The 24,332-nt window shown below is 47.5% G+C and overlaps 1 protein-coding gene across 1 annotated transcript in view; it reads right to left on the bottom strand.

Moving 5' to 3' along the window:
* LOC137537755 (uncharacterized) overlaps positions 1-23,567 on the bottom strand; it is a 34,598-nt gene extending 11,031 nt beyond the window's left edge. Inside the window, exons 1-2 of the mRNA XM_068259707.1 lie at positions 23,472-23,567; positions 1,193-1,877 (exon numbers count right to left, since the gene is read on the bottom strand). Coding sequence (XP_068115808.1) covers positions 1,193-1,853 — 661 coding nt within the window. The 5' untranslated portion in view covers positions 1,854-1,877; positions 23,472-23,567. The remainder of the gene's footprint in view (positions 1-1,192; positions 1,878-23,471) is intronic.
* Positions 23,568-24,332: the final 765 nt, after the last annotated feature.

The raw sequence follows: 24,332 nt of genomic DNA, 5'->3' as shown, positions 1-24,332 counted from the left end.
TGTTGTCCCCCATCGCTGAGCACGGCACCATGAAAAATAAGCGACAAGACATTGTCGCTAATCTCATCAGCAGGGCTGCTCAAGTCCGATCATGGAGACATCCGGATAGTTGCTATTCTGATATCTGGGGTGCGGTCAATCTTACCTGTCTGCCGTCTTCTTCGTCCGTCCCTCGGCGCCTCCCACGATGCGCTCCACGCACGTCACGTGATTACAAACACTTCCTCCTTCAACCCGGAAGGAGGAAGTGTTTGTAATCACGTAACCGCTGCTTGGACCGCATCGTGGGAGGCGCCGAGGGATGGACCGAAGAAGACGTCAGACAGGTAAGATTGACCCCCATGCACAGGTAACTGGGAGATATCCGGATAGAACTATCCGGATGTCTCCCGGATCGGATTTGAGCAGCCCTGCTCATCAGGCCCGCGCAGCTCCTCTTCCTGGATCATGGCTGACCGAGTCTGCCCAGTTTAGTTGCAAAGCTGTTCCCTCGAGTGGCTCACAATGTGATCCCCTCTTATAGGCTGATGCCTATGAGAGGTGATCACTGATTGGATCCCGGGGGAGGGGTGAAAATAATAAAAAAAATAGGGAAATTTATAAAAATAATAATAAAATTAATAAAAAAAATGTTACATCACAGCAGCAATCAGATGCCACCAACCAACAGAAAGCTCTGTTGGTGGCAAGAAAAGGAGGGCAGATTCATTTGTGTGCTAAGTTGTATGGCCATGCAGCACACTGTTAAAGCTGTAGAGTGCTGAATTGTAAACTATCGCCTGGCCACTAGGGGTGTGTAAGCCTGTGGTCCTGAACTGGTTAAGTGCTGGTTGGCCAGTCCCGGGGTAAATTGTTCTATACACAAGAGTGATGTAAAGTAAAAGGGGGCAGAGCCATGGTGCTCATGGCCATGTATTGCCCACTTCTATGCAGAATTATAATACAGGTAGGTCTATGGGGCCCCTGTAGAATAGCAGGATGAGCAAGAATGGAGCATTTTGGATTAGGGATGAATGGCCACTAATTCCGCAGCCCAATTGTGTTAGGGATCGTCATAGACATGGCCACTGATCATAATATTCAGCATTTGCAGTAATCACTGTGATTGCTTTCAGAATTGGCCTCGTTCACTTTTGGATTTAGTTGGGCAATGTCTGCCTTTCTGTAATAACTGAGTTCTGTAACCACCTACCTGACGGCATGGGTGACATAGCTGCTCGATGGTCGCTTTCAGTTGGGTGGCTTCTTGGCACAACGGCTGGAAAGATGGAAGGCTCAGTGGGTGCTTCCTGGAGACTCGTCACTCTTCTGCCACTCTGATTACTCCTGAAAAGACCTGGATCCTCTCCCCATGTGTTCACGAGAGGTCCACCCTGTGTGATCACGGGAGGTCTACCCTGTGTGTTCATGGGAGGTCCCCCCTGTGTGATCATGGGAAGTCCACCCTGCGTGACCATGGAAGGCCCACCCTGTGTGATTATGGGAGGTCCACCCTGTGTGATCATGGGAGGTCCACCCTGCATGTTCATGGGAGGCTCACCCTGCATGTTCGGCTCAATAAAGGTGGTGCGATTGGTGAGGTCAAGCAATGCACCATGCTGTACACGAGAGACAGTGTTCGACTGGATTCTGTAATCCTGATATCTGGATGGGCCGGCATTCGGATCAATCACAACACGGCTATGAGCGTGAAGGATGAAATGCTGATGGTAATCTCCTCTCTCTTCTTCTTTCTCTCTGGAAGGTCCACCCTGCATGTTGCTCCTATTTGGGAGGATTTTATTGGTGGGCTCAACCAACGCATTACACTCTTCTGGTGAGATTCCCTCCAGCAACTTCTGAAGGAGCATCATTGCTTATTTTACAGAAATAACCACCTGAAACAAATAAGAGAAAACTGATGGTTTAATTTACAGGACAAAAACTCCAGTTAATAGATCATTATGTATATACAGTTGTGCTCATAAGTTTACATACCCTGGCAGAATTTATGATTTTTCATAAATATGAATGATAACACAAAAACTTTTCTTTCCCTCATGGTTAGTGGTTGGCTGAAGCCAAGTATTGTCAAAAACTGTTTTTACTCATTTTAAACCATAATCACTACACAAACAATCCAAATGACCCTGATGAAACGTTGACATACCCAGGGCTGTGGAGCAATTTTGGGTGACTGGAGTTGGAGGTTTCAATAAACTGAGGCGTCAGAGTCGGATGATTTTTGTACCAAATCCATAGCCTTGGTAAAAATTAGAGTAAAGAATCGGAGTCGAGGAGTCGGAGCAATTTTGGATACCTGGAGTCGTAGGTTTCATAAACTGAGGAGTCGGAGTCGGATGATTTGTACCGACTCCACAGCCCTGGACATACCACAGTTCTTAATACCGTGCATTGGCCCCTTTAAAGGACAACTGTAGTGAAAGGTATATGGAGGCTGCCGTGTTTATTTCCTTTTAAGCAATACCAGTTGCCTGGCTGTCCTTCTGATCATGTGCCTCTAATACTTTTGGCCATAGACCCGGAACAAGCATGCAGCAGATTAGGTGTTTCTGACATTATTGTCAGATCTGACAAGATTAGCCGCATGCTTGTTTCTGGTGTGATTCAGATACTATTGCAGCCAAATATATCAGCAGGGCTGCCAGGGAACTGGTATTGCTTACAGGGAAATAAATATGGCAGCCTCCATATTCTCCTCACTACAGTTGTCATTTAACATCAATGACAGCTTGAATTATTTTGTGGGAATTGTGGATGAGACTCTTCATCTCCTCAGATGTTAAAGCTACCCATTCTTCCTGGCGAAAGCCTCTAGTTCCCGTAAATTATTGGGCTGTTTTTCATGAATGTGTGAGGTCTCCCCAGAGTGGCTCAATCATATTGAGATCAGGAGACTGAGATGGCCACACCAGAACCGTCACTTTTATGTTGCTGTAGCCAATGAGAGGTCAACTTGGCCTCGTGTTTTGCATCATTGTCATGTTGGAATGTTCAAACTGGAATTGGAGTCTCGGCCTTATCGCTACAAATGAATTTGTGCCAGGAAGTTTCAGGCTTGTCTCTGTGCTGTTTGGCATATTGTAAGCGGGATACTTTGTGGTATTTGCATATCAATGGCTTTCTTCTGGCAACTTGACCATGCAGCCCATCTTTCTTCAAGTGCCTCCTTATTGTTCATCTTGAAAACTGTGACACTACATTTTCTGTATTTTACCTGAAGTTATTTGTGGGATATTCCTTGAATCCTGAAATTTTTCTGGCATTTGAGGCAGAAATTTTAGTTGATCTTCCTGATTTACAAGCAAACGGCTATCAGGCAAAATGGTTACCTTTAAAAGCCATTAAGGGGAGGGGGGGGGGTGGAGTTAAGATGGTGCTATGAGCAGACACACCTAAAAGTGCTCTGCATCAGTATCTGCTTAAAATCCTAAAGTATTGCTCAAACCTTGCCTGAGTCTAAACAATATCGTGACACCACCTGCTATGGCCAGCTCGTGTCCCAAGATGTCTGAAGCAGACACACAGCAGGCTGACAACGATACCCTGCCGCTGGTTGAAAAGTTGCAAAAAAAATGGGAGTCAGAAGCACTCAGACGATGGACTCAACTCAACAGCTGACGTCCAAAGCCGACAAGATACAGGCGGACATTGGGCTGATCCGCCAGGATATGGACAAAATCTACTCATGAATCAATAACCTGGAGGAGCAGGGGAGTGGAGAGGAAGACACACTGCATCACCACAATGTCCAAACCTCAGAAGTGGCCGCATGGCTCTCCAAGCTTGAAGCCCGAAAATAATGCCGCCAAAATAATTTGAGAATAGTCGGTCTTCCTGAGGCAGCCAAGGGCTCTGACAAAGCTTTTTTCACAGAAGATACGATTAGCCAGCTGCTGCCAGAGGCGGCTCTCTCCCCACACTTAGTGGTAAAGAAGGCCCACCGCAGACCACCTCCTGCATGGTCACCACACATGGGCCTCAATTCACTAAGCTTTATCGAACGTTTGATAATTTACCTCATGAGTAAAATCTAATTTTGAATTCACTAAGGTGATATAGATTAATTGAACATTTTATTGATAAATGGAATGAAGAGATTGAACCATCCGGCACTGCATGTCCAGGTTTAGCATATTACCGTATATACTCGCAAGCAAGCTGAATTTTTGACCCCCCAAAAGTGGGCCAAAAGTTGGGGGGTCGGCTTGCTTGCGAGTCATGGGTGGGTGGATAGGTGCTGTCCCTCCCCGCTCCCCCCGCAGCCACCGCTGCTATTACCTTAGGCGGCGCCGCTGCCTCTATCCCCGTCCTCCTCCGGTAACTCATTCACAGCAGCGCGCCCCCCGCTGCTGTGATGACGCAGGAAACCATAGAGAGCGGTTCCCATAGTAACGGCATCGCGCTACAGGAAGCCGCTCTCTATGGTTTCCTCGTCATCACAGCAGCGAGGCGCGCTGCTGTGAATGAGTTACCGCCCGGAGGAGGACGGGGATAGAGGAAGCGGCGCCGCCTAAGGTAATAGCGGCGGCGGCCGCGGGGGGAGCGGGGAGGGACAGCACCTACCCGCCCATACTGGGGCACTATGCTAGCTATATGGGGCACTATGCTAGCTATATGGGGCACTATGCTAGCTATATGGGGCACTATGCTAGCTATATGGGGCACTATACTAGCTATAATGGGGCACTATACTAGCTATAATGGGGCACTATACTAGCTATAATGGGGCACTATACTAGCTATACTGGGGGCACTATACTAGCTATAATGGGGCACTATACTAGCTATACTGGGGGCACTATACTAGCTATAATGGGGCACTATACTAGCTATAATGGGGCACTATACTGAGCACTATACTAGCTATACTGGGGGCACTATACTAGCTATACTGGGGGCACTATACTAGCTATACTGGGGGCACTATACTAGCTATACTGGGGGCACTATACTAGCTATACTGGGGGCACTATACTAGCTATACTGGGGGCACTATACTGCACTATACTAGCTATACTGGGGGCACTATACTAGCTATAATGGGGCACTATACTGAGCACTATACTAGCTAAACTGGGGCACTTCACTAGCTATACTGAGCACTATACTAGCTATACTGAGCACTATACTAGCTATACTGAGCACTATACTAGCTATACTGGGGCATTTTACTTGCTATACTGAGCACTACCTACCTATACTGGGCACTATACTAGCTATACTGGGACATACTGGGGGGATCACGCGGCCAGCGTTTCCTACCCCCGGCTTACATGAGGGTCAATCATTTTTTCCTGTTTTTTGGGGTAAAAGTGGGGGGGTCGGCTTACATGCGGGTCGGCTTGCTTGCGAGTATATACGGTAATAATTTATTGTATCCATTAGTCCGATCACACAGACAAATCCATCAATAGTACATATGCATTGACATACCCTTCCTGTTCCTAGCTGTGGGGTAGTGTGGGAGCAGCGGTCCGCCTGACAGCTGTTTCGCTCTGAGCTGAGCTTCTTCTGAGGCTCCGCTAAACCTGGACATGCAGTGCCGGATGGTTCAATCTCTTCATTCCATGTATATTTGATGTTTGCTTCAGCATTCAGTGCACGCATAAGGTGAATACCCTGATTCCTCCTGGTTTAACTGTCACCTCCAAGTCAGTCCCATGACCGCAGTGCCAGTCTGCATTGTTTTTTCTTTGGTTTTTTGATTTTATTGATAAAACATTCGATAAATCTATAACACCTTAGTGAATTCAAAATTAGATTTTACTCAGGAGGTAAATTATCAAACGTTCGATAAAGTATTTGATAAAGCTTAGTGATTTTAAGGCCATGGTGTTTATTACTGGGGGCTTTAATATGGTAATCCATGATCATGACAGACTGATGCCCAACCTAAGGGAGCCTAAATCATTTAGAGACTGTGTAGACAGGCTCTGACGGATGTCTAGAAATGGAAACACCCAGATTCGCCAGGCTTTACTTGCCATTCAGCATCCCACAGGTCATTTTCTCGACTTGGTCCTGGCAAGTTAATGGGCACTGCCTGTCATCCTGAACATATAGAATGACTACCATGGGCTCTACCAGATCACGCTCCTCTTAAGACCACATTGGGTCGGAAAGAGAGACCTGGGCTGAGGCTAGGGAGACTATTAGGCTATTGGGTTAGTGATGAACAAGTTGAACCTAAAATTGCTGTAGCTACACTTGTTATGTGTGTGAAGATTACGATGCCCGCACTTGTTTTATGACCCTTGCAAGATGCCCACCCAGGCTGTGAGGGTCAGCAAAGGTAAGCAAGGGAGAGTGTGTAAACATGGGGGGGAGGGACCCCCAAAGTCTTGTTGGGGACCCCATGATTTATCTTTACACCACTGTACTGGGAGGTAAACTGAGGATCCACTAGTTTACAAATGGGGTGGATTTAAAGCATATCTGAGGGGCGAATATGTTACGGAAATTAAGTATTCCAAGCAGCTTAGTGAAAAAAAAGCGTAGAGAAGCTGAGCAGCTGGCTAACGACAGGGAGATCCTATATCTGTCCCAAGCCACAAGGGAAACTTATTCTGCATAGCAGCCAGCTTGCGGTGAATGATCTTAAGATACTATATGCATCCTACACTAAAAAATCTCTCCGTTCCCAGAAACAGTAGGTCCTTGAATACAGCGACAAATGTGGGAAGATGCTTGCATGGTTGTCTAAAGGGCGCACGATGCTGCCCAATATCTCCAGCATCATCTCCCCTACTGGAGAGATTCTGACATCCCCCTCTGAAATTAACTTCGCATTTGCAAATTATTATGAAGCATTATATACTACTCTAAAATGGACTGCTCTCCTGAGCAGCTTAATGATTATCTTTCTGACGTACACTTTCCATGCTTACTGCCTGAGCAGAATGAGCTTCTGGAGGCAGACTTTAAGGTCGAAAAGATTGCTGCTGCCATTGCCTTGTAATAGGTCTGGAGGGTTCCCGGGGTTTGATGTTATTCTGGGGGAATTCTATAAACAGTATTAGGACTTCCTATCACCTCAATTGTTGAGGGTTTTTAGGCTGAAAAGTCATGCACTTTACCTGCCTCAATGCAAGAGGTGCTCATTGTGGTCATACCCAAGAAGAAAAAGGATCTATTACTTTGCTCTTTCTACCACCCCATCTCTCTCATCAATATCGATGCATACATTTTAGCAAATCAGTTAAAACCAGTGTTGGAGTCCCTTATACACTCGGATCAAATTGGGATCATGCCAGGAAGGGGGACAGATGTCAATCTCAGGAGACTCTACACTACCTTATGTACTCGTCACCAGGCCTCATTAAAGAAGGCGTTTGATTCCATCAAGTGGGTATTTCTCTGTGCTGTGCTAGAACACTTTGGCTTTTGGCCTCACTTCATTCAATGGATCAAACTCCTATACACCTTTCCTAGTGCTAGAGCAGTATTCCTCAACCCTGTCCTCAAGGCCCACCAACAGTGCATGTTTTGTATAAAACCACAGAGGTAGTTATTCAGCTCTGCTGGGACACCAATTACCTCACCTGTGAACGTTTTTGGTTTCCTGCAAAACATGTACTGTTGGTGGGCCTTGAGGATAGGGTTGGGGAACTCTGTGCTAGAGTTTCTACAAACGGTGTCATCTCCCCCTCGTTTCCCCTCACCAGGGGGACTCGACAGGGATGTTGTCTGTCCCCCTTCTGTTTTGTTCCAGCAGTGGAGCCCTTGAGTTTCGCTTAGGTAATCTAATGAAAAAAAAATAGCTCTCTACTCGTATGATCTCCTTCTCGGGTGATGCAGATGGCTCTTTGAGGATGGCACTGTCCCTGGTGGATGTGTTTGGTCTTTGTGTCAACTGGGGGAAATCTCTCTTCCTGCTTGATGCTAAGGCTTCTCCATTACAGCTCCCTGTTAGTGCCAAATTTCAGACTCCACTTCTGGGTATTCACCCTTGTAACGATAGGCTGGTGGTTTGCCCAAGATGAACACAGCAGTGACTTAAAGAGAACCTGTACTGAGTAAAATTATTTAAAATAAACACATGAGGTAACTTCAAATGAACACTACATAGTTACCTTGCCATCAGTTCCTCTCAGGAGCTCACCATTTTCTTCTGACAATAATCCCTTCCAGTTCTGACAACATTTTGTCAGAACTGAAATATATCAGTTGCTGTCAGTTATATATCAGTTGCTGTCAGTTACATCTGAGAGGAGAACTGATGTGTCCATGTTTCCCTATGGCTCAAGTGGGTGATGTTACAGTTTAACAGTGTGCTGACCAGGAAGCTGTTATGGGGTAATAGCCATTTTCAAAATGGAGGACGGAGAATTCCATTGATCACAGTGGACAAACAGGACGCAGGAGAGGAAAAATAGATTGAGGAGTAGACTACATGGAAGGTAAGTATGACTTGTGTATGTTTATTTTGACTTTTAATTTACAGTTCAGGTTTTCTTTAAGAGTTACTACAGTCAGATACAGTATTATGAGGGCTTGACACTGATTCCCTTAGGACAGCCATTCCCAACCCATGTGCCGCGACACATTCATGTGTCACTGCAGCATCGGGTATGTGTCGCCGCTTGCTACCCGTTATGTTTCTCCCCTCTTCTCCCAGTCTCTGCTCTTTCTATAATTATAGTGGTGCTACAAGAAAATGGCCGGCCCCGTCTCCTTCGTCAAACACGCTCTTCACTCCCTGCTTCTCCTCGCCTCCTCTGTCCGTAGTTAGCTAGCTACAAGAAAATGGCTGCCGATGTCCGCATTTGTGGCCATCGGCTGCCATTTTCTTGTAGCTACCTAACTAAGAGGACAGAGGAGGCGGGGAGAAGCAGGGAGTGAAGAGCGTGTTTGACGGAGGAGACTGGGCCAGCCGGGTAAATGTATAGAGGAAGCGGCCGCCAGCTCAGGATACACGAGCGGCAGCCGCAGTGACGGAGGGGGAAGCCACCTACCTCCTAAACTATACTGGAGGCAACTATACTAGCTACCTATACTGGGGGCAACTATACTACCCATACTGGGGCAGCTATACTTCCTATACTGGGGCAGCTATACTACCTATACTGGGGCAGCTATACTACCTATACAGAGCAGCTATACTACCTATACGGGGCAGCTATACAACCTATACAGGGCAGCTATACTACCTATACTGGAGCAGCTATACTACCCGTACTGGGGTAGCTATACTACCCTTACTGGGGCAACTATATTATTTACCTATACTGGGGTAGCTATACTACCTATACTGGGGCAGCTATACTACCCATACTGGGGCAGCTATACTACCTATACAAATGTGATGTGTCACAGAGATCTGGGCATTTGGCGTGATGTGTCACAACTTGAAGAAAGGTTGGGAACCACTGCCTTAGGAGGTCTCCAAGTGTACTTTGACTTACCCTCTACCATGTGGATAACGGTTGAGATGTGGAACATTGCAAGGAAAAAGTTCTGCAAGCGTGATCATTATTCTCCCTTCAATCCCTTATGGGGAAACCCCAACCTACCTCATTTACTGGACATCCCTGACCAGGCCTTGTGGCAAGACAAGGTAGGCTGCATCTGATTGATTAACTGCATAAATGTGCAGAGCCGTAATATAAGCAGGTTACGCAATTTGCGTTGAAAACAGATGCAACAAATTGGTTTAGCTCCCCTCTCTCTCAACCCTGCGGGCCTCCGCTGATCTGGAGGTCTGACTGACTATACCGGCAGGCAGCGCAGCCGGAACTAGGGACAGCTATGCAAAGGTAGTCCCGCTCTGTGCAAGCGAGCGGACGGCAGTGCCTATCAGTGTGTGTGGGTGCCAGTGCAGCCATGTAAACTGTAAATGGGAAAGGCTGAACCAGGCTTCACTTCATACGAGTCCTACAGCCAGATGGTGTTTAAGCTGGCTAGTACACAACTATTTGCATTTGTGGTCATATCCATCTTTTCTTGAAGATCATTTCACCTGCCTCTTGCTGCTGGGGTCGTGGGGAATTGCAGATGGTGTACAGGGGCCAGCTCCATACTAATTTAGTATGATACTAACCCCTGTACACTATCTGCAATGCCCCTCAACCTCAGCAGCAAATAACATCCATACGAAATAGCATCTATGTAAAATTTATGAAATCCAACCCCACCTGACTGGAGAAAAAATCTTGGGAGACAACAGAAAACTTTTTGAAACTAAAAGGAACCTGAATTGAGAGGGATATGGGTGCTTTCCATATTTATTTCCTTTTAAACAATACCAGTTGCCTGGCAGTCTTGCTGATCTATTTGGCTGCATTGGTGTCTGAATCACACACCTGTGAAACAAGCATGTGGCTAATCTAGTCAGATTTCAGTCAGAGCAAAAGACAGAGAGGGAGGGAGCGCTCCAATGGTGCATTAACTTCTTTATTTTAAAAAATGCACCAGCTGGATCACCAGAAGAAGGCGTGGTTGAGCGCCAAAACGCGTAGTGACGTCAGCTGGCATCCGGTGACCAGCTCCCGCCCGCTGATCGTTCCTCCTGGCGTTCCATCGTACCCGTTAGCCCTGGCCAGGCTCAGGCACTGTGAGAGGACTCACTGGCGGCCTGTTTACACGCACATCGCTCCTGAAAGTTTGTAAGTGCAAATTTTACTGCGTTTTTTAAAATAAAGCAGTTAATGCACCATTGGAGTGCTCCGTCCCTCTTTGTCTTGCGCATGTAGAATACTGGCACTACCCAGCACTGGGAGCAGCTCCGGGAGAAGAGGACAATTTAAAGGGCCAGAGCAGTTTCAGCTAGCGCAAGTTTGTTTGCTGTTGCTTCAGTCAGCGCACCCGATCTGCATGCTTGCTCCGGGTCTATAGCTATAAGTACAAGTGCTCTATAAAAGTCGCCCCCATCAAACAACCAACGTCATGGTAACTACTTTTTTGATGACCAAACAGACATAGGTCTCAATTCACTAAGCTTATCTCCTGTCTTTAATAACGTTTCTAGAGTTATCACCATGGTGATAAGGCATGTAGTATTTAGGAAACATTTTACCCCAGGCAAACCTAAAGTTAACTCTTCTGTCTTTAAATTAACTCTTCAATCCATAAAATAACTCCTGAGTTAAAGACAGACTGTTAATTAACTGCATGTGAAAATAACTACAGAGGATGTAAATTAACTACAGAAGAGGTAAATTAACTACAGAAGAGGTAACTTAAGGAATGAAGAGATAAAATAACTCTCTCACTGTGTGGAGGTAAGTTTTCTCTTGCCTTATTATCTCCAGCATGATCTTAGTGAATTGAGGACATAGGCTTCAATTCATCAAAGGGTGTTCGATAACAAAACCCCAGTCCTTAAAATACCGCATTCGGTATTTTACACTTCACTGTGCTAATTCATCAATATTTTCCCATGTGTGGTAGAGGTTCGTTAAGTTACCGAAGTACTACGGCTTCAGTTCATCAAAGGCTGTTAGATAACAGCAGAGTGGTGCAGAGCAGCTTGGAATGTCTCTGTGTTGTTACAAGCTGATAACAATAGAAGGCATTCAGACATCCCTTTACATGTAAACGTGTTATATTTACTGTTACTTATACTGCCTCTGCTGCTCTGAATCTGTCCATCAGTGTTTCTTAACATTTTACTTATTTGCTACAACGTAGATAAACTTTGCATATTCAAACAGGGACTCAAAGGGTTACACCACCGTTCTCTCTGCTCACTGCCTGGGGGGTCTGGAAGCTTGTGTGGAGAAGCCTGTGACCTATCAGCACCTATCAGCGGCACTTGCAGGAGAACAGGGGCTGTTTCTATTGGCTGCCTGCTCCTGCTATCATGAAAACATTCACACAGAAGGCTTTGGAAGCCTGTAAGGACAGGGGAGAGCTGGAGATAAACACCGAATGTGCTAGCGAATGTGGTAACCTTGATGAATTAACATTTACTGACATTTGCTGACATGTGTTGAGCACAAGTCAGTAATTTATCTCATTGCTCTGTGATTTCAGCTTCTCATTCGGTAACAGCTTTGATGAATTAACATTTTCTTAAGTGCTCCGTTAACTCAGCTGTTTTCAGCATTACCGAATGCGGTAATGCTTGATGAATTGAAGCCATAGGCTTCAATTCATCAAAGGTTGTTCGATAACAAAATCCCAGTCCTTTAAATACCGCATTCGGTATTTTACACTTCACTGTGCTAATTCATCAATATTTTCCCATGTGTGGTAGAGGTTCGTTAAGTTACCGAAGTACTACTGCTTCAGTTCATCAAAGGCTGTTAAGGCCCGTACTCACGGGCTGCAAAACTCGCCTGTCGCCAGCACACGTGAGCGTGTGGGCGACAGGCCGGCGACAGCTTCTCGCCAGGTCCCTCCGCGTACACATGCGGAAGAGGGACCAGCGGCAAGGCGGAAGCTGTCGCTGACGTTCCTCCTCCCCCCGCCGGAAGCTCACCGGAAGGTCTGTGAACCTCAATGGAGGTTGCTGTCGCTAGTCCGCGTACTCACGCGGACTAGCGACAGTTGCGGCGGGGGGGCAGCGGCGACTGTCGCCATGCGATTGAAAGTTTCAATCGCATGGCGACATAGCGACGGGCGACAGTTCGGGGGCGCGCGCGCGTGCGACGGCCCATACTCACGGGCGACCTGTCGCCGCAACACGCGCGCGCCGCGTGTTGAGGCGACAAAAGTCCCTCGTGAGTATGGGCCATTAGATAACAGCAGAGTGGTGCAGAGCAGCTTGGAATGTCTCTGTGTTGTTACAAGCTGATAACAATAGAAGGCATCCAGACATCCCTTTACATGTAAAAATGTGTTATATTTACTGTTATTTATACTGCCTCTGCTGCTCTGAATCTGTCCATCAGTGTTTCTTAACATTTTACTTATTTGCCACAACGTAGATAAACTTCCTGGAGACATTACAAATGACATGCTTGGTGATTTCACCACTTGCATCTTTGCATATTCAAACAGGGACTCAAAGGGTTAAACGACCGAAGGACATCTGGGGATATCTTTTGTCCCGTTCTCTCTGCTCACTGCCTGGGGGGTTTGGAAGCTTGTGTGAAGAAGCCTGTGACCTATCAGCACCTATCAGCAGCACTTGCAGGAGAACAGGGGCTGTTTCTATTGGCTGCCTGCTCCTGTTAATCATGAAAACATTCACACAGAAGGCTTTGGAAGCCTGTAAGGAGAGGGGAGAGCTGGAGATAAACACCGAATGTGTTAGCGAATGTGGTAACCTTGATGAATTAACATTTACTGACATTTGCTGACATGTGTTGAGCACAAGTCGGTAATTTATCTCATTGCTCTGTCATTTCAGCTTCTCATTCGGTAACAGCTTTGATGAATTAACATTTTCTTAAGTCCTCCGTTAACTCAGCTGTTTTCAGCATTACCGAATGCGGTAATGCTTGATGAATTGAAGCCATAGTCTTTATGAAGACTTTTTTTGCACACAGGTAATCTTGGGGTATATGTTTAAGGACAACTGAAAGTAGAGGGGTATGAAGGCTGCCATATTTATACCAGTTGCCTGGCTGTCCTGTTGATCTTCTGCTTCTAATACTTTTAGCCATAGACCCTGAACAAGCATGCAGCAGATCAGGTGTTTCTGACTTCATTGTCAGATCTGACAAGATTAGCTGCATGCTTGTTTCTGGTGGTATTCAGACACTGCTGCAGCCAAATGGATCAGCAGGATAGCCAGGCAAATAAATATGGCATCCCTCTCCCTTCAGTTGTCCATTAAATATATTCCCCTACTGATTACCTAATTACTTCTTGTGGACGCGTAATATGGAGTATGGCTATTGCTGGCACCTGAATTACAGTAATTCTATCGCAATTCAGGCTGTGCAGCTATAGCCGTAACTAACATTATGGTCCATGGTGGCGCCTAAATCAGGCGCAGTGCAGGCAATGAAAAGACCTGATTCCCGACCCCTCATGTGTTCAGCTTCACCGTGAGCGCTTTTTCGACATGACAACAGCGTATGCTGAGATGTCACTATGCGCAATGTGTCACAAGGTACAGTTTCTCGCCATGACTCTGAACACTGGAGGAGGCGAGACTTTCACTGAGTACGGGCACAAGGGAGACCCATACACTTGGCGGGGGGGAGGGGACAGCGTGGCAGGCCGATTTCTAATAGCGTAATCTGTAGAGTAGATCAGAACCGGCACCAGATGTCTGAATGACAGTTTGAGGAGCAGTGGGTGCAAAAGGCTGTGCCTCCAGAAAACAGATCCAATCGTTACCAGAAGAGTAGAGAGATCAAGGCACCAGCCTGCTTTCCAAACGGCACCTTTAACCAACATTACTGGGCACAAGTAAAAGCCTAACAGCTGCAGCTGTTTCGCAGGGAGACCCTGCTTCCACAAAGGCAGTGAATTACATACAACTTGTCAAGTCACAAGGTATACACTTCAGTGTTCTCAGTGTTCTGTGCAAGAATTTTTTTCCAGCCAGGTGGCATGAAAAAGTAGCCAGGTGGGGTGAGATGAGAGAATGCAGGACCAGCGCTTCTCTGCACAACTCTGCTTACAGCATAAGAGGAGAAGATGACAGCCGGGTGCTCACCAAAAGTAGCCGGGTGGAGCACCCAGCTAAAAGAGCCTGGGGAGAACACTGCACTTATATAACCTAAAAGATATACAGAGAACCTCCCGTTAGTACTTACCGCTTCTGCAGACCACCTCCCCCTGCCAAACGTGCACCGAGACCAGGCGCCGCCCCAAGCCGCTCGTCCGCCTCAGGCGTAAGCACGCCCACCTTGGATGCGTGTAAAGGGGATCCCCACTTCCGCCTATGTCGCATGTGACATCAGGCTACTCTACCCGCCGGCCAAACAGCTGCAAAACAGCCATTAGGCTTTAACTTGTGCCTTGCAATGCCGGTTGATGTGAGGAACGAAAAAAGGCGACATTTGGAAAGCAGGCTGGTGCCCGGATCTCTTTACTCTTTTAGAACCGATTTCTAATGCTGGGCATACACGGCTCAATTTTGCAGCTCGATTCTGAAGGTGATTATCTTCTGCTTGTTTTTCTTATCGTTTTCCATTGTCCTCAATGCAGAATCGATTGGGCGGGAAATCGGACGTGTCAGAAAATTATCAGGCCATCGAAATGACCCAGAATCGAGCCGTATATTCCCACCATTACAGATTTGAAAAGGTTGGACAAAGGAGCGATGGCACTCAAATGATGTATTAAATATATATATATATATATATATATATACTGTATATATATATATATACAGTATGTATATATATATATATATATATATATATATTAATTATTGTGTAACGCTTCAATACACTTCATACATAGGGCTGGATTCACTAAAGGGTGATAACTGCTTGCACAGCAGTCATCACACGATTCCCCGCGCGAGTAAATCTTTACTCCACGTGATAAGCGGAGCTTTGCGCGCGATCGATTGCTTGCTTCACACGGCCGGTTGCGCGCAAAGCTCCGCTTATCACGCGGAGTAATGGTTTACGCGCGCAAAGCGCCGCGCGTGGGGAATCGCGTGATAACTGCTGTGCAAGCAGTCATCACCCTTTAGCGAATCAAACCCACAGTATGCATCGATTTGCAACAAAAGATCACTCACACTTCGATGTCAAACCTCCCAGGCGCATGATAATTGTCATATAGATTTGATCTAGGCTTTTAGCTGGGAAAGCGGCACTAATACTGGTCTGTGTAATATACTGTACACAGGGAGTGCAGAATTATTAGGCAAATGAGTATTTTGACCACATCATCCTCTTTATGCATGTTGTCTTACTCCAAGCTGTATAGGCTCGAAAAACCAATTAAGCATATTAGGTGATGTGCATCTCTAATGAGAAGGTGTGTGGTCTAATGACATCAACACCTTATATCAGGTGTGCATAATTATTAGGCAACTTCCTTTCCTTTGGCAAAATGGGTCAAAAGAAGGACTTGACAGGCTCAGAAGTCAAAAATAGTGAGATATCTTGCAGAGGGATGCAGCACTCTTAAAATTGCAAAGCTTCTGAAGCGTGATCATCGAACAATCAATCGTTTCATTCAAAATAGTCAACAGGGTCGCAAGAAGCATGTGGAAAAACAAAGGCGCAAAATAACTGCCCATGAACTGAGAAAAGTCAAGTGTGCAGCTGCCAAGATGCCACTTGCCACCAGTTTGGCCATATTTCAGAGCTGCAACATCACTGGAGTGCCCAAAAGCACAAGGTGTGCAATACTCAGAGACATGGCCAAGGTAAGAAAGGCTGAAAGACGACCACCACTGAACAAGACACACAAGCTGAAACGTCAACACTGGGCCAAGAAATATCTCAAGACTGATTTTTCTAAGGTTTTATGGACTGATGAAATGAGAGTGAGTCTTGATGGGCCAGTGGCTGGATTGGTAAAGGGCAGAGATCTCCAGTCCGACTCAGACGCCAGCAAGGTGGAGGTGAAGTACTATTTTGGGCTGGTATCATCAATGATTAGCTTGTGGGGCCTTTTCGGGTTTAGGATGGAGTCAAGCTCAACTCCCAGTCCTACTGCCAGTTTCTGGAAGACACCTTCTTCAAGCAGTGGTACAGAAAGAAGTCTGCATCTTTCAAGAAAAACATGATTTTCATGCAGGACAATGCTCCATCACACGCGTCCAAGTACTCCACAGCGTGGCTGGCAAGAAAGGGTATAAAAGAAGAAAAACGAATGACATGGCCTCCTTGTTTACCTGAGCTGAACCCCATTGAGAACCTGTGGTCCATCATAAAATATGAGATTTACAAGGAGGGAAAACAGTACACCTCTCTGAACAGTGTCTGGGAGGCTGTGGTTGCTGCTGCACGCAATGTTGATGGTGAACAGATCAAAACACTGACAGAATCCATGGATGGCAGGCTTTTGAGTGTGCTTGCAAAGAAAGGTGGCTATATTGGTCACTGATTTGTTTTTGTTTTCGAATGTCAGAAATGTTATATTAGTTTCACTGGTAAAAATAAATAATTGAAATGGGCATATATTTGTTTTTTGTTAAGTTGCCTAATAATTATGCACAGTAATAGTCACCTGCACACACAGATATCCCCCTAAAATAGCTAAAACTAAAAACAAACTAAAAACTACTTTCAAAAATATTCAGCTTTGATATGAATGAGTTTTTTGGGTTCATTGAGAACATGGTTGTTGTTCAATAATAAAATGATTCCTCAAACATACAACTTGCCTAATAATTCTGCACTCCCTGTATACCTAATGAGGCTCAGATTTGAAAGAAAGAAGAGAAAAATCGGACATTTAATCTGAACAAGGTGTGTTTTTTTTAACTCATTACCTCTTTGGGGGTATTCAGTATGGATGTTTTCATATCATTTATATCATGTTTTCAAGGGCCATATTTGTAGCCCCCCCCCCATGATGATGCTATAGCCCCCAGTTTGTAGCTTCAGTGGGAGTTGTAAGTGCATGCTTTGTCCACTCCGTGCCCCCCGCACACCTGTGAGCAAATGCTTCCATACTTGCCTAGGCGGTCTCTGCTATTCTGCACAGCAATATAAAAGTGTGATCCATGAGAGAACACGCGGTAGGCAGAGCAGTCAGAGCTGTGGTAAGGGCAACAGTGGCAGCACAGAGGGGGGGTGGGGGGTACTATGACAGGACAAGCAGTATCTGGTTAGATTATGCATACAGTGGTTTGCAAAAGTATTCGGCCCCCTGAAGTTTTCCACATTGGAATTCCACATGAAAGACCAATACAAAGTGGTGTATACGTGAGAAGTGGAACGAAAATCATACATGATTCCAAACATTTTTTACAAATAAATAACTGCAAAAAAGGGTGTGCGTAATTATTCAGCCCCCTTTGGTCTGAGTGCAGTCAGTTGCCCATAGACATTGCCTGATGAGTGCTAATGACTAAATAGAGTGCATCTGTGTTTAATCTAATGTCAGTACAAATACAGCTGCTCTGTGACGGCCTCAGAGGTTGTCTAAGAGAATATTGGGAGCAACAACACCATGAAGTCCAAAGAACACACCAGACAGGTCAGGGTTAAAGTTATTGAGAAATTTAATGCAGGCTTAGGCTACAAAAAGATTTCCAAAGCCTTGAACATCCCACGGAGCACTGTTCAAGCGATCATTCAGAAATGGAAGGAGTATGGCACAACTGTAAACCTACCAAGACAAGGCCATCCACCTAAACTCACAGGCCAACTAGGAGAGCGCTGATCAGAAATGCAGTCAAGAGGCCCATGGTGACTCTGGACGAGCTGCAGAGATCTACAGCTCAGGTGGGGGAATCTGTCCACAGGACAACTATTAGTCATGCACTGCACAAAGTTGGCCTTTATGGAAGAGTGGCAAGAAGAAAGCCATTATTAACAGAAAAGCATAAGAAGTCACGTTTGCAGTTTGCCACAAGCCATGTGGGGGACACAGCAAGCATGTGGAAGAAGGTGCTCTGGTCAGATGAGACCAAAATGGAACTTTTGTTGATGGGAAGATGGATGGAGCCAAATACAGGGCAATCTTGAAAGAAAACCTCTTGGAGTCTGCAAAAGACCAGAGACTGGGGTGGAGGTTCACATTCTAGCAGGAAAACGACCCTAAACATAAAGCCAGGGCAACAATGGAATGGTTTAACCTGCTGGGCGGTCTGGACGAGCTCAGCTCGTCCAGTACCGCCGGAGCCTGCCGCTCAGGCCCTGCTGGGCCGATTTGGCTCAAATAAAAAGCAGCACACGCAGCCGGCACTTTGCCAGCCGCGTGTGCTGCCTGATCGCCGCCGCTCTGCGGCGATCCGCCGCGAGCAGCGGCGAAAGAGGGCCCCCCTAGCCGCCTGAGCCCAGCGTAGCCGGAACAAAAAGTTCCGGCCAGCGCTAAGGGCTGGATCGGAGGCGGCTGACGTCAGGACGTCGGCTGACGTCGATGACGTCACTCCGCTCGTCGCTATGGCGACGATGTAAGCAAAACAAGGAAGGCCGCTCATTGCGGCCTTCCTTGTTTATTCTGGGCGCCGGAGGCGATCGGAAGATCGCCTCCGGAGCGCCCTCTAGTGGGCTTTCATGCAGCCAACTTTCAGTTGGCTGCATGAAATAGTTTTTTTTTTATTAAAAAAAAACCCTCCCGCAGCCTGCCTGGCGATCTTAATAGAACGCCAGGCAGGTTAAAACAAAACATATCCATGTGTTAGAATGGCCCAGTCAAAGTCCAGATCTAAATCCAATCGAGTATCTGTGGCAAGATCTGAAAACTGCAGTTCACAAACGCTGTCCATCTAATCTGACTGAGCTGGAGCTGTTTTGCAAAGAAGAATGGGCAAGGATTTCAGTCTCTAGGGGCCTGATTCACAAAGCGGTGCTAACAGTTAGCACGCCAGTGAAAAGCCCCTTATCACGCCTAAACTCACTTTAGGCGTGATAAGAAGAAACTCGCGCGAAGTTACCGCGCGTACGCGCGTAAGTGCGCGCGCAGCACCCGACGCTTCGCGCGAAGCTCCCATTAAACCCTATGGGACTTTGCGCGCGCGCAGAGCAGGAAAAAGCGGTGATAACTCAGTGGTGAAAAGGTCATCACGCCTAAAGTCTTTTAGGCGTGATAACTGGGTTATCACCGCTTTGTGAATCAAGCCCTAGATGTGCAAAGCTGGTAGAGACATACCCTTAAAGACTGGCAGCTGTAATTGCAGCAAAAGGTGGTTCTACAAAATATTGACTCAGGGGGCTGAATAATTACGCACTCCCCACTTTGCAGTTATTTTTTTTTTTAAATGTTTGGAATCATGTATGATTTTCGTTCCACTTCTCATGTGTACACCTCTTTGTATTGGTCTTTCATGTGGAATTCCAATAAAATTGATTCATGTTTGTGGCAGTAATATGACAAAATGTAGAAAAAACTTCAAGGGGGCCGAATACTTTTGCAAACCACTGTAACTATTAGAATGTTGAGGCTCTGACTCTTTGTGACTCCATCCATAGCCCGCTTAAAGGGAACCATAGGCCCCAGAAAGAAGATTTTATATATACCTGGTGCTTCCTCCAGCCCCATACGCACGGATCGCTCCCACGCCGCCCTCCTCCGCTTCCTGTATCCGGCGGTACCGGGTCCCGTAGTTTCGGCCAGTCGGCGGCAGCATGCGGACAATTGTCCGCATCACAGGGGCTCCCGGCATACGCGTGCAGCTGCATACTGCGCAGCTGCACGCGTAAGGATATGAAGGGAGCCCCTGCTCATGCGGACATTTGGCCGCATCCGTCGGAAGTGATGGGACCCGGTACCGGCGATCCAGGAAGCGGAGGATGGCGGCGTGGGATCGATGCTGGCTTATGGGGCTGAAAGAAGCCCCAGGTATGTATAAAATCTTTTTTTCTTTTTAAGATTCCGGCGTCTCTGGTTCCCTTTAAAGAGAACCAAAGGTGGGTTTCTGAAATCATATTAGGACACAGAGGCACATTCTGCATACAATCACTTGCCTCTGTGTCCTTTCAATGTGCCTCCAGCCCCCCCACGGGCTCTGCTGTCCCCCATTATAAAATCCGCCAGGTTAGCGCCATGCACATTGTCGCTAGTCTGCTGTTTACCTTCAGGCTGCCACTCACCTGCCTCCTGTATAGCACGGCTCCCCGCCTGTGTCCCTTCCTTCCCCTGTAAGCCGATTGGTGGAAGCTTACAGAGGCAGGAAGGGAAGTGACACAGGTGGGGAACCACGCTATACAGGAGGCGGGGAGCGGCTGTGAGTGGCAGCCTGAAGGTAAACAGCAGACTAGCGACAATGTGTGCGTCGCTAACCCGACAGATTTTATAATGGGAACAACAGAGCATGAGGGGAGCCTGGGGGCACACTGTAAGGACACAGAGGCTGGTGATTGTATGCAGAATGTGCCTCTGTGTCCTAATATTGATTTCCCAAACCCACCTTGGGTTCTCTTTAACCACTTGAGGACCCACCCTTTACCCCCCTTAAGGACCAGCGCTGTTTGTTGGGATCTGTCCTGGGTGGGCTCTGCAGCCCCCAGCACAGATCAGCGGGCACGCAGAGCGATCAGATCGCCCCCCTTTTTTCCCTCCTATGGGGATGATGTGCAGGGGGGGTCTGATCGCTCCTGCCTGCAGGCATGTTGCGGGGGGGGGGGGGGGGGGGGCACCTCAAAGCCCCCCTCCGCTGCGAAATTCCCCCCTCCCTCTCCTACCTGTCCCCTCCCCTCCTGTCCCCGCCATCGGCGGCCCGCAGGCTATACACGGAGCCCCCCGCCGTCAATTGACAGGAAGCAGCCGCTCGCGCGAGCGGCTGCTTCCTGATTAATTAGCCTGCAGCCGGCGACGCAGAACTGCGTCGCTGGTCCTGCAGCTGCCACTTTGCCGACGCACGGTATAAGCGTGCGGTCGGCAAGTGGTTAAAGTGTACCTGAGACCGGGGGAGGAAAAAAAATAGATACTTGGGGCTTCCTCCAGCCCCCTACAGGCTGATTGCTACCTCACCATTCTCCCGCCCTGCCTGGATCGTCTCAGTAATTCCTTCAGTCAGTGCCCGTCGGGACATGCGCAGTTCGGCTGCACGCTCCCCCCATCGCTGTTCTGTGCACTGGAACTGCGCAGGCGCTTAACACTCCCTGTGACGGGAAGAAATGGGGGCTCATGTGGCTAGGATGCGCATGCACAGTACGCTGCAATTAGAATTACCAGGCCAGATAGCGGAGGATCCAGGCAGCACAGAAGCAATGAACCTGAAAGAAGCTGGAGGAAGCCTCAGGTATGTATATTTGTTTTCTATCCCCCATCTCAGGGTTCCTTTAACCCTCCTGGCGGTCTATTAAAAACCGCCACGGGGCAGCGCTGCCGGTTTTTTGAGCCTAGGGCTCGCTACGTGATAGCCCAGCTCAGCTCAGCGGCATCACCCCAGGCGATCAGGAAATCCCGTTCAAAGAACGGGATTTCCTGGAGGGCTTCCCCCGTCGCCGTGACGTCTAAGGGAGACCCGATCCACCCCTTAGTGCTGCCTGGCGATGATAGGCCAGGCAGCGCAGGGGTCTAGGGGGGGGGGCTCTGCGGCGGCGCGGATAGCGGCGAATCGGCGCGGGGCTACGTTCAGCAAAAAAAAATTACGCAGATCGGCCCAGCAGGGCCTGAGAAAACCTCCTGCGCGGCTTACCCCGGGGTTACCGCCAGGAAGGTTAAGGGCCTCATCACAAGAACTCCCGTCTGTCTGATTTTCAGTAATACATCAATGTTAGGCCCTGTTCACACTGCCCGCGTTGCCGTCTGGATCTCGGCAACACGTGCAGGAGGCAGACACGCCTGACATAAAAAAGTGCATAGACTGCACTGTCTGATGTTCATACTGCATGCGTTCTGGACCAGTGTGGTCCGCAAACGCATGCTACGTGCATTTTCTAACAAAACGTGCAGCTGATCCCTTCACTTTCAGTGAATGGGATCAGCCACGCAATGCATACAAACGCAGATGGCGTGCGTTCATATGTGTTGCGTTCAGATCGCACGGCCATGCGCGATTGATGTGAACGAGGCTTAAGTGATGCAGAAAAGTAAACAGAAGTGGACACAAGCGTGTTTGTGTGCTCAAGCCCTAACGCTGGGTACACGTAATTCAATTTCCTGTCCTATCACGGGTAATCTAATGGGAAATTGTATCGAGTGCACTTAAAGAGAACCTGAGGCGGGTATTTGAAATCTTAATAAAGAGACCACAGAGGCATGTCCTGTGCATAATCACATGCCTCTGGGTCTTGCTATTGCCGCCTCTAGTCCCCCCCGGGGTCTCCTGTGCCCCACTGTAAATAGCGATTGGCTAGTGACAGTCTCGTCGCTAGCCATCTATTTACCTTCTGTATGTCATTCAATGCGAGCTCCTCCAATCAGAAGCGAAGCCAACTTTAAGGTCGTTATACCACTGTGCCTGAGCAACTGCGCCCTTGCTCCTGCTGACGTCACCAGAAGCGTACTACTGCGCAGGCCCAGTACGGTCCAGGCACAGTGGTTTGGCCGGAGCATCGGTGAGTGGCTGCGCGGCCGCAACATCTGCAGGGGACCGTTACAGTGAGTGGCTGCGCGGGCGCAGGACATCTGCAGGGGACCGTTAGAAGCCCTGGGTAAGTTTAACTCTTTTTCCCCCTTACCCCCCACAGTACTCCTTTAACTGCTCCTGATTGATAAAGATGATGCATTTTTCTACTTCCCAAAATCAATCCTTTTATCTAAAGGGATACATATCAGGCATGTTGGAAATAATAATTTGATTCCTGTCATTCCTTTGGGAAATTGAACTTTCTGTACCTAGCATAAGAGCTTCAGGCTCCCACCTACGAGCTGCCCAATGCCCATACAGGATACACTCAGATTCTAGTGTGTTGACAGAACAGTGATTGCACATGTGTGGGTATAACAGGAGGGAATGAGAGCTGCTGGGGGGGGGGGGGAGGGGGCAGCGGGATGCACACCCTGGAGCCGCTCCCCTGTCTCCCAACACTGAGGAAACTCATTACCTGCACGAGAAGCGCTCGCTCCGGGTCACGTGGTCAGAGTCACCCAGCTTCTTCTTCTGTCCCTGGTATGCAGTCAGTGCGGGAAGTGAGAGCACTGGGCACTGGGCAGCCAATCAGCGTCCTTCTACTCTTTATAAGTCAGGAAACAGGGAAACGCGCAGGAAGAATCGAAATGTGGCGTCTGATTGGCCAGAGGGTGCTTGCTTACGAGGGGCGGGGCTACTGATAGCACTCGGCGTGCCTTGTTGGCTATGGTGGGGGGCCGATGAACGATAATGTTCTTGTGAGAGAACCGTTGTGCTTTCAGAATAAACTAAAAATAAAGACATAGCCAGACAATGGGTAGCTAATATTTCACCTCAGCTGTAGTGTATTGGGAAATGTACATCATAATGCCAGATGCAAATAATGTATGATAATGACATGCAGCCAGGATGTGCCATGCCTGGAGAGCAGCTATTCCAGTCATAGGTGTAAAATGTGCATAACTTCCAACTGTCCTTCTTTTGGAGGGACAGTCCCTCTTTGGGAGCCCTGTCCCTCTTTCCTCCTCACGTGTCCCTCTTTCAGGACTTTGTCCCTCTTTCTATGTAAATGTATATATTTCTCTACTAAAAATGTGTTTGATTGACTCTAAACTTTATTCCCATCCTTTAATTAAATTGATATATTACTAATTTTAAAATGTTAATATGAAGGAAAAGGAAGGAGGATAGAAAGGACCAGTGTGGTTTAAATTATAAAACAACATATTTTTCTTATGAAATCTTTATGGTATGCGTGACTAGGGGTGTGATCAGGGGTGTGGCTTACGTGTCTCTCTTTCTCCAAAAGTTGGGAGGTATGAATGTGGGACTTGGC

Source organism: Hyperolius riggenbachi, chromosome 11, assembly GCF_040937935.1.
Source record: "Hyperolius riggenbachi isolate aHypRig1 chromosome 11, aHypRig1.pri, whole genome shotgun sequence".
Lineage (NCBI taxonomy): Eukaryota > Metazoa > Chordata > Amphibia > Anura > Hyperoliidae > Hyperolius > Hyperolius riggenbachi.
Note: the sequence above shows the minus strand (reverse complement) of the source record. Positions and strands in the feature narration are given on the sequence as shown.